The sequence below is a fragment of the Callospermophilus lateralis genome, chromosome 1 (assembly GCF_048772815.1).
Source record: "Callospermophilus lateralis isolate mCalLat2 chromosome 1, mCalLat2.hap1, whole genome shotgun sequence".
NCBI classification, from domain to species: Eukaryota; Metazoa; Chordata; class Mammalia; order Rodentia; family Sciuridae; genus Callospermophilus; species Callospermophilus lateralis.
This window is the reverse complement of record NC_135305.1, coordinates 30,756,396-30,771,559: the sequence shown is the minus strand read 5'-3', so window position 1 is coordinate 30,771,559 and position 15,164 is coordinate 30,756,396. Positions and strand designations below refer to the sequence as shown.

The following is a 15,164-nucleotide window of genomic DNA, read 5'->3' as shown; positions in this document are numbered from 1 at the left end:
TTAATCCATATATTGTGCTAAAAATCTCCAAATTAAAAAGAGAACTATATTAACCAGATTTACTAGAGCTGTCCTAGTTGCCAAATGATAGAATCCTAACAAGGAAAATTTCTAATAAAATATTCTTATAATGTAGCACTGAATATGAGTGGTAGATAATTATTTTTCTTACCTTTATACATCATCAAGTTTGACATGCTATTGCAAGAGTAAAATGCCCCCCAAGGCAACCTATTTATATTGATATAAATATATTTATATTGATTGACAACATAGTGCACACAAAAATAACTTCAACTCTATTTTCCCTTCTCTTTTTAGGGATTCTTCGTGGCGACTATCTACTGCTTCTGCAACAACGAGGTAACGAAGCATTCATTTCATATAATACAATTGGCTGTTTATATAAAGCCAGTATTTTATGGTCTCCACATTTCATTTGATCTCATTTCTACAGTTGACCTCAGTGGCTTTCATAATTGGCAGGACTGTGTTTTTTCCACTTCTTTAGCTGGATATTACCTATAGAAGTGGGGTACAGTTGCAATAAAATCCAGACATGCAGCTAAGTTCTGATCTTCTGGGGTTGCCTCCTGAGCTGGTCAGCACCCCCAGTAGTAATAGTGAAAGCCATTCTGGGTTCCAATAGAGAGAGAAGCAAGTCCCTATTTCTCTAAAGGCCCCAAGCCTTTGCTAGTACAGAACCAGCCTCCGGCCAGTTTGTATAATCTGTTAGCCTATTTTTTTCAGTTTTTTGATGCTACTACTGGACCACTACTCAGCATTTAAAAAATCACCTTGCAGTTAAAACTAAAAGGATCTCCAAATAAATAGTCTATTATATTGAATATTTGTATAAGTAGCACCTAGAGATCCATTAGGCCAGGGTTTTTGCACCAGGGTTTTTACTCTTTCTTCCAACAGTAACTTACCTGGGAGTCCCATTCATAAAATGCAAAAAAAAAAAAAAAAAAGGAGCTGCTGTAACCCCAGAAGTTCTTCTAAAGAACTCATAGGTTTTCAGAGAACATGATTTTAAAAACTCCTCATCTAAGCTCCAGAAAGATCAAGTGATTTGTCCAGTGCACAAACATAGCCGTGGTGGTAACCAGGACTGAACCCCAGATTTTCTGATTCCCAATTAAATTAACTAAATCTCAATAAATTATCTGTGTCTATGATTCTTCCCTAGAGCTTTGCAAAAGTAGAATATGCTTCTTATGAAACCACAAAACTTTTAATGCAAACGTATTTTTGATCATTTAAATTAATTCCTATCAAGAACAATTCAATGCAAGAAAAATCACACTTTAAGATATCAGCATTATTTTCCTGTTAGTAATTAGAAATATTTTCTAACCATTGTTAGTTGATACTTATTTTTTATTCTCTATTTCTTTCATAAAATGACATTTATTGAGCACCTAAAATATTTTCCGGCTCTATGATGTTACCTATCTCCAGCCCCAACATGGCCATGTTTTTATTATTACCTTTTCATTGGTAGATTTTATTACTTCCTCCCATCATTCCTTCATCCAAGAGCTCATTGCATCATTCACCAGAAATATATTGTGTACTTACTATTGCTAGGAGCTTGACAAGGGGCTATATAGAATCAAGATCCTTCTGGTGCCAACTATTAGAGTATCCCCCCAATTCTTTTTTTTTTTTTTTCATTTTCAGAATAGCAAGAATAAATGAGTAGAGCTTACATTGTCCTATGTACAGTACTAAACTAGCGAATACTCTGTGAATGCATACCTATGCCTTTTGATTTGTTTCAGGTGACATGCAAGATAAAATTTTTTAATCTAAAATAATATCAAAATAGGGCTAATATAAAAACCATATCCAGGAGGAGACTGCCTTGTAAAGCACAAGAGGATTGCATGCATTTGTAAAAATACCACAATATTTATTGTGTCTTAACTATGATGCTGTCTTTGGGAGTGTCAGGCATAGGAAGCAATCCCAGGGGCACACCTAACAATTGAAACGTCTCTGAGTTCATTTGAGTATGCTATCTGTTTTCTGAAGTAAAGAAACCGTACCTATTTTCATTAAGATCCTGTTACTGGAAGAAAGTGCAAGTGTGACATTTCTAATAATACAGAAATCATGTACTGTGCCAAATGTAATATCACAGCCCCATGGATTTCAGGCATCTGGGTCTCAGTCGGGCATTCTGTGTACATATCACCTTACAACACTGAACACAGGCAGGGCACTCACACATGCCGGAAGTTATTTCCAGCTGCCTCTGAGACAGAGCTGTGAGGGGACTCTGCCTGGCTGAATATTGAGTTTTAACAGAGATGGATGGGGGCAAATAAGTCAGTTGTCCAACGGAAAGATGTAAATTTTAATTTTGATCTATTATCAGTATGTAATCAGTGATTGTTCTTCTGGAAGTGGATCATTTAGTGAGTCCATTGGTAGATGAGAAACAGGGGAAAAAAATTGGAGAATTAAAGTAATGGAAATCAGGAGATGTCCACAAGAACATACTTATGTATCATGCATTTCTCACAGCTCTTCCAAGTGTGAGGATATTAATTATCCAAACAGATTAATAAATTATCAGGTATTAAGGAACCTCAAAAAGATGGCTACAGCTATGAAGATGTACAATTCATTTCTAAAGAGTAACTTAGAATTAATAGTACTAATAACACACTAGATTTTCTCCCTTTTTCATATTTTTTGGCTAGTGCTCATGAGTTGTGCATAAAAGTTTATAGATCAAACTTTCAGATCAAAGTGTGTGAAAACTAAAACTTATTTGCTGTAACTTTCCTTGCATTCAAGAGCCCATTCCAGTAGCCTCTAGTGGTTCACAAGTCTCATGGTGGAAAATAAAGCAGTTAGTTCAAAAGCTTTTGTCCAAAAGGGCAGCTGGTTACCAAGTATGAATGCCAGCACCTGCTGTTGAAATTTCTTGCAGCTCCTCTCACTTCTGAGGACCCTAGGGGTCTTCTCAGTCTGTAGTCTTCTTGATTAAGTCACAGCCCTACTCTGATTCAGTAGTTTTCCTCCAAGCCATGTGAGGAGGGTGGGGACTTCAGCTCCTTTCTTTATACTTCCTAGAGCCTGTGGTTCTGTCTTCAGGACAGTCCACAGCCATTGCCACTCCACTGCTTGAACACCATGTTGGACATGGTGTCAGTGCAAGTGCGGGACTTCTTTACAGGGTTATCAGTTTTCAAGATTATGCTCTTGGAATCATAAGAAAGGCCTGCGGTTATAAGGGTACATGGAAGAAAGCAGGTTAGCCCTTGCTTTCTTCTCCCCATTTTCCCAGAACTTCCACCATGAAGGGGAAATTGAAGGTCATTTGTGTCTCTGTATCCTTCCCACTTTTCTCTTCCTCTCAGAATTGCAAGGGGCCTGCATGCACCACTTGCCCTTCCTGTCTGTAAAGGACTCTCCCTAAACCATATCCTACTTTTTCTCTACATTATGGCTTTTAGTAAACTCTGTTTTCAGACAAATTAACTTTTTACTACATAGGCAAAGGAGAATTTTTATTAAATTCTCTCATTAAATAAAATGTTTTTCAAAACTATCTTCTTTTTTTTTTCCTTCAATTTTCTAAAATTTGGGGGCAGGCAATATGTTGGTCCAAGGATATATAATTACAGTTAGATAGGAGGAATAAATTTCAAGGGGTTATTTTCTTTCTAGAGATCCAAGAAAGTCTACTGAGGACTCAAAGCTAAGTGATAATTTCCTTATTCTAGACCAGGATTCTCAAACCTGAGTAAATGTCAGAATCACCTGGAAAGTTTGTTAAAACACAGATTACTAGTCCCCACCAGCAGAGGCTGCTAATCAGGGCTCTCAGATTTGCATTTCTAATAAGTTCCCAGTGGTACTTGGGCTACAGATTCAGAGAACACTTTGAGGACCACTGTTCTAGATAAACTAGCTTGTTCATCAAACAATAAATGACCTTGACTTAATGAATGAAGGAAAATTAGGGGAATGTTAAAAAACTTAAGAAATACAATTGCTAAATATTTTCAAGATATTAAACTATATTACAAATGATATTTATTCTTCTTTAGAACAAGAAATTGTCCTTTAAACATAGGAAAGTGGGTAATGAAAGGGAATTAAAAGCTCTGATCTTATAATCATCAAGTACCCAATTGCCTCAAATTACAGAACATTTAAATTCTGTGAATGAAACCAAAGATCACTAGAGATGTTTCTGATATGTACTCCAAACGAAAGAAAAAAATCTCAGTAACAACTTGGAAGTGTTCCAAAGCATCTAATTAATGGGCTTCAACAGGGATCCAGTTTCTAAAACTTACATAAAACCATTTAGAGTGTGCAATTGCTTTTTAATTTCCAAGAAATGTAAAGTGCTTTTTAAAATCATGATTTTTTTTTTTTTTTAGTCTTAGATTAAGATTGTAGCAGGTCTGTTGGATTGTGGTGACAGAAAGTAAGGACATGAAGGACCAGGACTCAAAACCTTTTCATTTGTTGAAGGAAAACCCCCACCTTCCATTCAACACTACATAACTATAGGCACTTAGGATGAATTTAACTGGAAAAGAAAGGTGAAAATCAAAACTACTCAAACCCAACTATAGAGATCCCACCTTGACTTTTTTCATAGATGCAAGAACTAAGGCCCAAATATACGAATATTACATAGCTTAATAATAAGGCCAAGGGTAATAACCATGTCTCCAAACCATCAGGACAGCGCTCTAATTTTCAAAGGTAGCAACAAGTAAATTGATATAATCAGAAAAAAAGTAAAGTGATTTGTGTTCATTGCTTTTTAAATGAGTGATAGATACATTTATGTAATTCACAACTTTGTATTTTAGTTATCCATTGACGTCTCCTAACATTCCTGTTATTTTTCAGAAGCAACAAAAGTCTCCTAATGTGGTTGTTTTCTTTTTGTTTTTTTTATTTTTAGGAGTACATATTTTATGCCCTTATTCTTGTCATCAAAGCAGCATCAGATTCAACCCATATTATTGCAGGCGATATTGCCCTTATTAAACTATAATTATTAAAGTGTCTTTTATGTGCTGCTCAGGGCTTGTTCTCATATGTGTGGTTTACAAATTGAAGCATATTGACACCTCCACGCAAAAGGATGAGTTATAATTTTGGAATGCAATTAGCGAATGCTGTAAACTTTCTATAATAATAACCTTAAAACAGACCCCAACCCTTGTCTCTGCTGGGCTAGGTACACATGAATACACATGGATACTCTGATGGGGATTACTTTAAAAGAACAGGTGAGGCAGAAATAAAGACTTGTTTTCCTGCTGGACACTTGCAAACTTGCTATAAGTCTACCTCAGATACCTGTAAATATCTGTGTAAGCTTAGCTGGAAGGATGGTCTTGGTATTTAAGAGATGCTAAATCCATCAAAAATTATCAATTCTCTGTGGACTTTGATCCTCAAAGAAAAAATACACTGAGCCTGTATCTTTCTCAGTTTCTCAATAAAACATGTGGTGGGTTTTAGATTCTAAAGCTGGCATTTAAGGACCTACAGCCACACTTCACTTGGGACTGTGGCTCTGCCGCATTCCAGGTCTCTTACTGTGGACTTATGGCATATTCACAGCCCTCCCATCTATAAAATGAGGCTAATAGTGGTTCCCTCCTGTTGAACAAGCTAACCAACCCAGTGCTTATGATGTTTCCGAGAGAAAGCACCCAGTAAATAGTAGCCAAAATTCTTTATGCCATCCTTCCTCCCCCTATGTGGCCTTTATCAATGCAAAGTCCAGCTGTAAGGCACACCTCACTCCTGAGCACTTGCAGTACTTGTCTTGTTTGTCTCTTTTGAACATAATTAGACATAAAGTACTTAGTTACCAAGTACTTATTACCAGGGCTGATCACCTCAGTGATTTGAAAAGTCTAATATTCCAAATCTCAGATGGCCAAATAATTCTCATAACTCTTTATCACCTTGAGCCTTCTGGTTGCTCAATTGAGTGATGATGAACTTCTCTCACTATAAGTTTCATGGCTGCTTGACTGGCTTTTCAATGAATTATTTGAACTTGCCTTCTCCTGAGTAAAATCTATAAAATTATATAACAAAGCTAATAATTATAAGGAGAGATTGTTATTCTATTATATAAAGAAAAAATGTGCATGCATTTGCCATAGATACATTTAGCCTTACATTATACATGTTTTATAATATCAATTGGTTTTGCTGTTATTTTCATCTTCTTTCAGATTCATACCAATGTAAAGTAGGCAAAATAGCATCCTGTGATTGACTAGATACATGATTAATCTCATGTTGTATTTTTCCCAGATTCTCTTGCTTGTGGGTAGCTGCCATATTCAAGTTTGACAACAGAAAGAACTAGGGATCTATTAATAAACTAAGGCAAATATTTTGTATGTAAGCTTGTCTTATGTACTAAGCAATAGAAATGCTTGGAAATATGGGACAGATAGTGTTGTAGTAATCTCTTTTTAAGTTTTGTTCAGTGATAGAGAAAAATCAAGAAGTTTGGACACAACATAAAGGATGAACTTAACTACTAAATTGAATTCAGTTCTGTAAAAAGTAAAGCTAAACAAGCAAAATTACTGTCGTTTTCAGTTGTGGTTATTGTAGTTTTCATATTTAGAGTTCCCTGACTTTAGCATTTTCTCCACCTCTTGTGTTCAGTACATAGTTTGTCATATTTATAAAACAAGTTTGGTTTATTTACATGTTAGAAGTCTTCAATAGAAAGAGATTGAAATCTTATTATTAAAAGTGTGTCACTGCATTCACAGGAATTTTATCTGGCAGACACCTCATCTCAAGCCACGTTGGATGAGAGTAAATTCACAATATTGTATTTCACCATCAACAGGGTGTGGATTTCGATGAAATCTTTCCTTATCATGGATGGTAGCAGATTAAAAGTTTCCTAAACCTTTCTTCCTTAATATGACATGCACACATTATGAAACCAAATCAAGTTTCGTTCACTGAATATAAGAGCTAAAGAAGAAACTTTTGCTCAAACATAGCCAGTGTTGGCATGTAACTCAGTCCTCCAGTTTGCACGTTCTTCTAAGACGACCTCTTCCACCACCGAATAACATACAACTCAGCCTCTTAGATCAGAATTACCATTCCATGTCTTGTAAAACTCTGATAAACTCCAAGAGCCACGTGCATAAGCTTTGCTTGGGTCCTTTCTGACCACCATATGAAAACAAGGCTCCCCCTTGTCTTCCAGGTCCAAACCACCGTGAAGCGCCAATGGATGCAGTTCAAAATCCAATGGAACCAGCGCTGGGGAAGGCAACCCAACCGCCGCTCTGCCGCTCGCGCCGCCGCCGCCGCCGCCGCCGAGGAGGGCGACCTCCCCGTGTACATCTGCCACCAGGAGCCCAGGAATGAGCCCGCCAACAACCAAGGCGAGGAGGGTGCTGAGATCATCCCCATGAACGTCATCGAGCTAGAGTCATCCGCTTGAATGTGAAGCACACACAGCATCGTGATCACTGAGCCTTCATTTCCTGGGGGAAAGATAGATCATGCATTTAACGATCCCCATCCTCCCAGGAGCTGAGCATATCATTTGTGAAGAATTATTAAGTGAATTTGTCCATAGTGAATTTGAAGAAAGTGATTCTTGGTACTATTGCTTTGGGAGACCGTCTAGGAATGGAGTCTCCCACTGCAAACTTGTGAACTCCATCATTCATCCAGGACTGAGGTGCGGCATGTCTTAGTAATGCGAGGGAAGTATCCAAGAGAAAGGCAATTAAATTGACCTAGTTCAGATACAGGGTGCTCCTTGTTAATCTTGAGCCATTTCTACCTTTGGGAAATTAAGATCACTATCAAGATATTTCTTTTTAACTCTAGATTTTGAATTAAAATATTTCTGTATTTGGCTATGGATCTGATTTTTAATTTTTTTATTTCAATCAATCCTGAGGTTACATATTTTACCATCCATACAATGTAAACTGCACAAATTACATGACCTCTGCAAGAAAAAATGGGTTTCACATATAAAGATGACTAAGGATGTGGAAGGCGAGACCTGCATTTGGCAGGAAAACATAATGCTTTGAATGAAAAAGAAATCTTGAGTCAGTTTGCTGGAACTACTACACGCCCAGCTTGGTTTTGGATAATTCTGTCCCTTGGGTAGACCCTAAGTGCTGTAAGGAATTGGTCTTAATGTTGACTGTGCTTTGGTGGCTGACATTTATAAATTGGGAGGTCACAAAGAATCCATCACTAAATTTTTCACAAACTGCCAAAAATATAATTCTTAGTGGAAGAGAATACTCTTTAAAGAGTTTTCCACTTTCCTAAACTCCAGGATTTATAAAGCAAATCATTCTGAGGTTTATAAAGCAGATTACCTCTTGCCCTTGGGTGCTATCTAGCAGTAAAAGATAGATGTGTTTAAGGACTGGTAATTAAAAGACTCCATGTAAGTCCATTAGCTGCCTTCCATCCAGCTTCAAAGCTTAACAAGATCGCAGTCTTTTCCAGGAACTTTCAGTAGAGCTAATTAGAAATCAGTGTATAGTTGACCTCTTGTGTGCCGCTATTAGCAAAACAAGAAGAAAAAAAACGTAAATGCTACAAGTTTAACTGCATATTAATTCATGTTAAAATAAAAGTAGAGTTTCTCATTAAAATCTAGTAGTGTAGATTTCCACATCTCTCTTCACTTCTTGTATAAGATCTTTAAAAATTTCTGAATAAGCTTGTGTTGTTAACTGGTGAATTTGTAATAGTAATCAGAGTAATCATTGTGTAATTTGTATGCTAAGTGAGATACACTGAAATCCTCCAAATCTCAAATCTCATCTGTGTCATCTTATGCCACTGCCTTTCAGAAGTGATTTAGTTGTGAAAAGACAAGAAATTGATTTGTTCTGGTTACATATTTAGTGCAACCAGAGAAAATAATATTTGTCCAACGAAAATGTATTTTGGATACTGAAGTAGATTAAGTCTCCTTTACTGAATGTAAGGGAAGAATTGAAAAGAAGGTATTTTTCCAATCATAGTGTTACGTGATGTGTTATTTTTGTTTACAAATGTGGAAAACAGAGTATTTCTGGCAGCTCTAGTACAAATGTGATAATATATTGCTAAAATATTTTAGATGTTATTGTGCTAATATAGTAGTAATATAGTAAGTAATATAGTAATATGGTAATATAGTAATATGGTAATATAGTAGGAACTGAAGAAATCAAAATAGTTTATTAGTATTGCATTTAGTGTCAAAATTGTGTGAAATGCATGCACTACGTATATGTATAAATTAATATAGAATCAATAAAAGCAAAAGATATATATTTGTGTATTTTTCTAAAAAAAATACATTATTCATTTTTTCATCCATTCATCTTGTCTCCTGTTCATTCCATGCTTTCTTCTTCATTTCAAACATGACCTGCTGATATCTCATCTAGTTTGTACTGCAGGAAGGGGAAGAATAATCCAAAAGTATTGGTTAGAAGTAGTGTGCAAAAGATGTCAAGATCCTTATCTTTATTAGTGTAAATACCTTCAGTCTACAGTTTGACTCAATGGTGCAGTTCTCATGCCCTTGATAATGCAAAAACCACATATGACTATCAGTCTATCCAGATCTATTTTTAGGAAGACTTATTTGGGATCCCTTTGTAGGAAGGAATCAAATTTTTAGATCTGTATAGGTCTGGATAGCATGAAATAGAAAAAAATGAGGATTAAATGGAACTGTGATGAACTTAATAATGGGAACAGGAGTAATTTGTGGGAACTTCACATTATGTGTAGCATTCAAAATTGTTGCTTCATAGATCTGGGGAACTTTTTTAGGAGGGATACATAAGGAGTACATTTTTCCCTGTTTGTTCCAGAGAGTGATTCAAATAGATATTATTATCCTTGTGATCTTCAAGAATGAAAGTAATCTTCCATCATGCCATAAAGTCTGATTCTTCAAAAGAGCTACTTACACTCAAAAGGTTGGCTGCCCACCTGCTTTGATTCCCTCCTACAAAGGGATCCCAAATAAGTCTTTGGGTGCAAATGGATATCATGGTTCCTGAAGAGAAGGAAAGATGTTGGAAGTCCTAAGAAATATGCTTATCATTGTGGAGCTACAACCCTTCTCATTTCTTCCTTCCTTCATAACTCATTGATTCAACCATGCACCTTCCATCCTGCATAAAACTGAGGTTCATTAACACAGTTATCATGGCAAAGTTTCTTTGCAGTGGTGGGTGCTTCTTTTCTATGCCAGTGGTAAAAATGGAAATCTATAAAGTGAAAAGCACAATCACTAATACCTTTGGGGCAGAGAAACAAAATGGCACATGTGGTTGATGGTGGTGGCTGCGTGTGAGTTCCCATACTCATTAGCCGGGAGCAGAAGAATTCATTACAACACTCTCATAAGAGTGTTATCATTTTCTCGATAACAAAATCAAAAACAGTGGTTCTTCTATTGAATACAGTCCAATGCCTAGCATAGGAGTTAACACTTCTGAGTTTAAAATGAGATTATTCATGAAAAGTGAACATCAGAAACAATATTTAGAAAAGCAATGAGATAAACTCAGAAGGAACCTTCATTTGTTATTTTGACAAAGAAAGCAGGCGACTTTCTCCTCCTATCTCAAGTTCATGCAAAACTGGTATGGAGCAAGGGAGTTGGAAAACACTAACTGAAAACATAAACAAAAAGAATGATCATGTGTGCATGTGAGGGTGGAGGAAGCTAGAGAAGCTACATTTGAATGTTAAGAACTAACCATATTTCCAGTGAATTTTATTCTTCTGGCCTTTCACATGTTTTTAATATCTCTGAATTACATGAAGCATTGGAAAAAACACAACCACTGATATCTAATTTTCTAATATTGTATTTTTCTCCATTTACATTAGTAGGCACCTCTGAACAATTTCCCTTATCCTAAACATTGTCCAGCCAGACTCTTCTGTCACCCAACAAAATCCATTTTGTACTTACAGAAATTTGATACTTTCTAACTTTCTCAGAAATCCTTCCATTGGGAATCAAACTGTGCTGTCCCTCTTCTTTATTTAACCAGCATTGCCACCTTCTGTCACTACAGTCTCTTTTGTTTGAGAGACTGCCTTATTTTAATTCAGAGAAACTGTCTCTAAATAAAATCAGAGTACTGGCTAATGAATGGATAAGATGGGGAAGACCTTGACCATTCACTCGCCCACCCGATAATGCACCAGGTAGTGAAGAAAAGTAGCTGCAGGGCCAGCTGAGATGGTCAAGTAGAGAGCACACTGATTCCCACCCCAGATGCCCCACTTCAGAAACTACAGAATCAAAGAGGACACAGCGTTTCAATAATTAGCAACTAATGGAAAAAAGAGAAAACAAAAGGGAAAAAAGAAATACACAGCTTCATGAGTCAATGCACATTTTAATGGACCAGAAAAAGATTCAGACAAGAGGCAGAGGCCACAAGCAGTAAAGAACAGAATCAAGGAAAGAACTTTACTCTGTTTTGCACCTCTGTTTCCATTGCTTGGAGACACTGGCTGTAACAACAGGCCTGATTGCTGGTCCCTGTGTTCCTGGTATACTCTCAGGGCAGCCCAACAGTCCTAAAGGACTGGGGAGTTCATCAGAACAATCAGCTCTGCAGTAAGCAGACACCTCAAGCACTTGATCCTCTGTTTTCCTCTGCTATACTCCCATAGGACTGATGAGTTTTGACCTAGGGAAGTTTCCTCATCCTAATGATTTTACTCTGAAGGGATTAAAAGTGTTAAATAATGTTTTCTTATAAAAATAGTGAAAACAAAAAAGAAAAGATCAAGGATCCTTTTATGGTAACTATTTTTTTTACCCTGGGTCTCACTCCCTTTATTCTCTTTATATTCATCAGAACCCCACAAAGTCAAGGCCTGGCCTTAGGTCATTTCCTAAAAGACATTAGAGACCAATTACTCCAGGAATGAGAGGTCACAGGACAAGATAACTAGACATCTGAGGGACACAACTATTTAAAAGAGGACTAGCCAATACAACAAAGCACACTAACTTATGGAATGATCGGGAAACACCAATGAAGAGTCTAAATAAAGATTGAAATGCATGTTGGAGGACTTAAGTGGAGATGTTAAAAACATAGAAAGAAACAAGAAACCCTACCAAAGAACCCAGTGGGTTCTTGAAATGCAATAGCTAAAATAACACTATACTTAATAGTTGAAATAAATAACATTTACTTAATAACATAGACCCACATTTAAAATGAATTAAGGAGGTAAAAAGAAAAAACAGACTAGTAAGCTCTTTCAGAGGAAAGGATAAAAATCTAGAAAGCATAAAATAAAAACTAAAAGATGCTAGGTGTGGTAGCACATTGTGATTCCAGTGACTTGTAAACTGAGGCAGGAGGGTTGTCAATCAATGCCAGACACTGGCTGAAAATAAAAAAAGAGTTGGTAATGTAGCTGAGTGACAAAGCACCCCTGGGTTCAATCCCCAGTACCAGAAAACAAAAACAAAATAACAACAACCAAAAACCCTAAAAGATAACAAAGATACAACTACCTGTGTCAGAACAATAGAAGTCCCAGGAGGACACACTCAAAAATAAAAATGAAGAAGGGACATATTTTCAGAAATACATTTAAAACTCTCCATAATTAAACATAAAAGAGACCTAAAATAGGAATAACTCAAAAGATTTCCAAGTAAATGCACCAAAAAATCCTATTAATATTGAAAAGATTAGAATAAGAAGAGGTCAAAATCACATGAAAGCAGGTTAAACATTTTCTCTTTTAGTGGAATGATAGATATCCATACAATTAAGGGAGTTACAAGGGTGAATAAATGACTATAAATCTTAATATGACATCAATTATAATAAGGTAGTCATGGCCACCAATTAAAAACAGATTCTTGGGGGGAAAAAAATCAAAGCCCCCCAAAGCAACAAGAGACAAACATAAGACAAAAAGAAAACATAAGACAAAAAAAAAAGGTATGGAAAGAGTTATGCTAGAGAAATATGACCCAAAGTAAATGGGCCTTGTCTTAATATCTGACTAAATATGACATTAGACAAAAAAATAAAAAATAAAAAAAGTCTTAAAGGACAATGTGTTAGGCCATTAAGGCTGCTATAATAAAATACCTTAGACTGGCCTGTTCCTCAAAGATAGTGTCTTCTATATGTCTTTCCATGGTGGAAGGAAGTAAGGAAACTCCCTCTGGCCTCTTTCATAAAGATATTAATACCATTAATGAGGTAGAAGCCCTCACAACTTAATCATTTCCCAGAAGATCCCACCTTTTAATGCTATCACATTGGGGACTAAGTTTTAATATGGGTTTTGAGAGGACATACATATTCAGGTGACTGCAAAAGTAGTAACTGAACAGAAGATTATAACCACCATAAACTCATATGCATCTTTAAACACAGCTTCAAGTTAGATCAAGCCACACCATGAGAACAACAGGATGAAATAGATGATTTATCAGCTGCAATTGAGGACGTTAATTTACCAATCTCAGAATCTGATACATCAAGTGAATAAAATATTAACAATGATATAAAATACCTGAAAATTCAATTACTGATGTCAAGCAATTAAAAATATATCAAACACTATATTCAACATAGAGAAAGTGTGCACTCTTCCTGAGTACACATAGAAATGTTCATAAAAGAGCCATATTTAAGAACAAAAAGGACCATTTGTTCTGTAGGATTGAAACCAGACAGATCTCTGATCATAATGCAATATAATTAAAAATCAATAGCAAAATTGTAGCTTAGGCAACCTGATGTAAGAAATAATGAATATTTCTAAATAATACTTTTAGAAGCCTATTAAGAATTACAGAACGGTATGTTTCTAAATTAGTGTCATGTTAGTTTTAACTTAATGTTATTTAGATACAGTGTTACAACTCCATGGGACATACCTAAAACAATTCCAACAAGGAAACTGAATTTTAGTCATATTTAAGTAGAACAATAAGCTGAGAAACAGAGTAAAAGCAAAACTATAAGGACAATGTCATTGTGAGTAATTACCCTGATGCAATGATACCCTGTGAGTACATTATCAGGCAAGCTAGCTCAGAGCTCATAGTCCAGAAATGGTCACAGACAAAATTAAAATGTTCAAATCACGGAGTTTATTTAATCAATTGAAAATATTTAGTAGAAACCTGAGGAAGATTAAGTAGGTGAACATAATTAAGCATAAATAACCGCAAGGTGGTTTTCATACTACCTGGGCTTGTTTGAGTTACTAAGTATGGGAGGTTTCTAGGGCCAACACTGGGTATCTACTCTATCAAAGAAATGCAGGCATAAGTATTTGTGGCTTCAGTTGGAACTTGCCAATCATCATCAAAATTAATAGCACTAGATTTTTTCTGAATTTCAGGCAGAAGACATAGGAGCTAAAATATTTCACTATTGGTCGAAGATTAAAGATCTCATGACTATTGAGAGTCTTAGAATCCTCATGTATATGTAGAGTATCATGAACAACAGGGGTTCATATGTCATCTTTAGTCTGTCAGAATATGTATCTTTAGTCTATCAGAAATATTTGGTATCTCATGATTATAACATATTATATTGCCTATGTCAAGCACAAATATATTCAATGTTTTTCTATGTCTAATATATCTTATGGGTTTTATTGTCTTCTACAGCAGAAATGAATATCCTAAATAACTCATCAAACATATTGCAGATGGCCATGAATTTCCACATAAATCAATGAAATAAAAAATGAGAGAGGGGGGAGAGACTAATAAAATCAAGACCAAAAAAAAAATTAAACTAATATGACATTAATATAAGAGGCATAATTCTATTCTTCTTAATATCCTTTTAAAACTAAGTTTGTTGTTTTCAACATTGGATTGTTTAGCAATATTGCCAATTTGGTCTTTTAAAATACATTGGAAAAAATAAAGTCTCTAATTAAAATGATCAATGGAAAAAAATTTCTTATTTTTGAAATATATAATAAAAGGGTGGGTTATTGAGATACTATGACGATGATAAAAACAATAAGATCACAGTGATGTTTGGAAGTCCAGTGGATAACCATGCACTAATAAACTTGAAAACAGATGAAACAATGAAATTTCTAGAAAAAAAAAT

General features: G+C 35.6%; 1 protein-coding gene across 2 annotated transcripts in view; it reads left to right on the top strand.

The window, feature by feature from the left end:
• The window catches only part of Calcr (calcitonin receptor), a 45,592-nt gene extending 38,106 nt beyond the window's left edge, over positions 1 to 7,486 (top strand). For both annotated transcript variants that reach the window (XM_076861226.2, XM_076861217.2), the window contains 2 exons: positions 322 to 363; positions 7,247 to 7,486. In XM_076861226.2, the coding sequence (XP_076717341.2) occupies positions 322 to 363; positions 7,247 to 7,486 (282 nt within the window). The remainder of the gene's footprint in view (positions 1 to 321; positions 364 to 7,246) is intronic.
• The last annotated feature ends 7,678 nt before the right edge of the window (positions 7,487 to 15,164 follow it).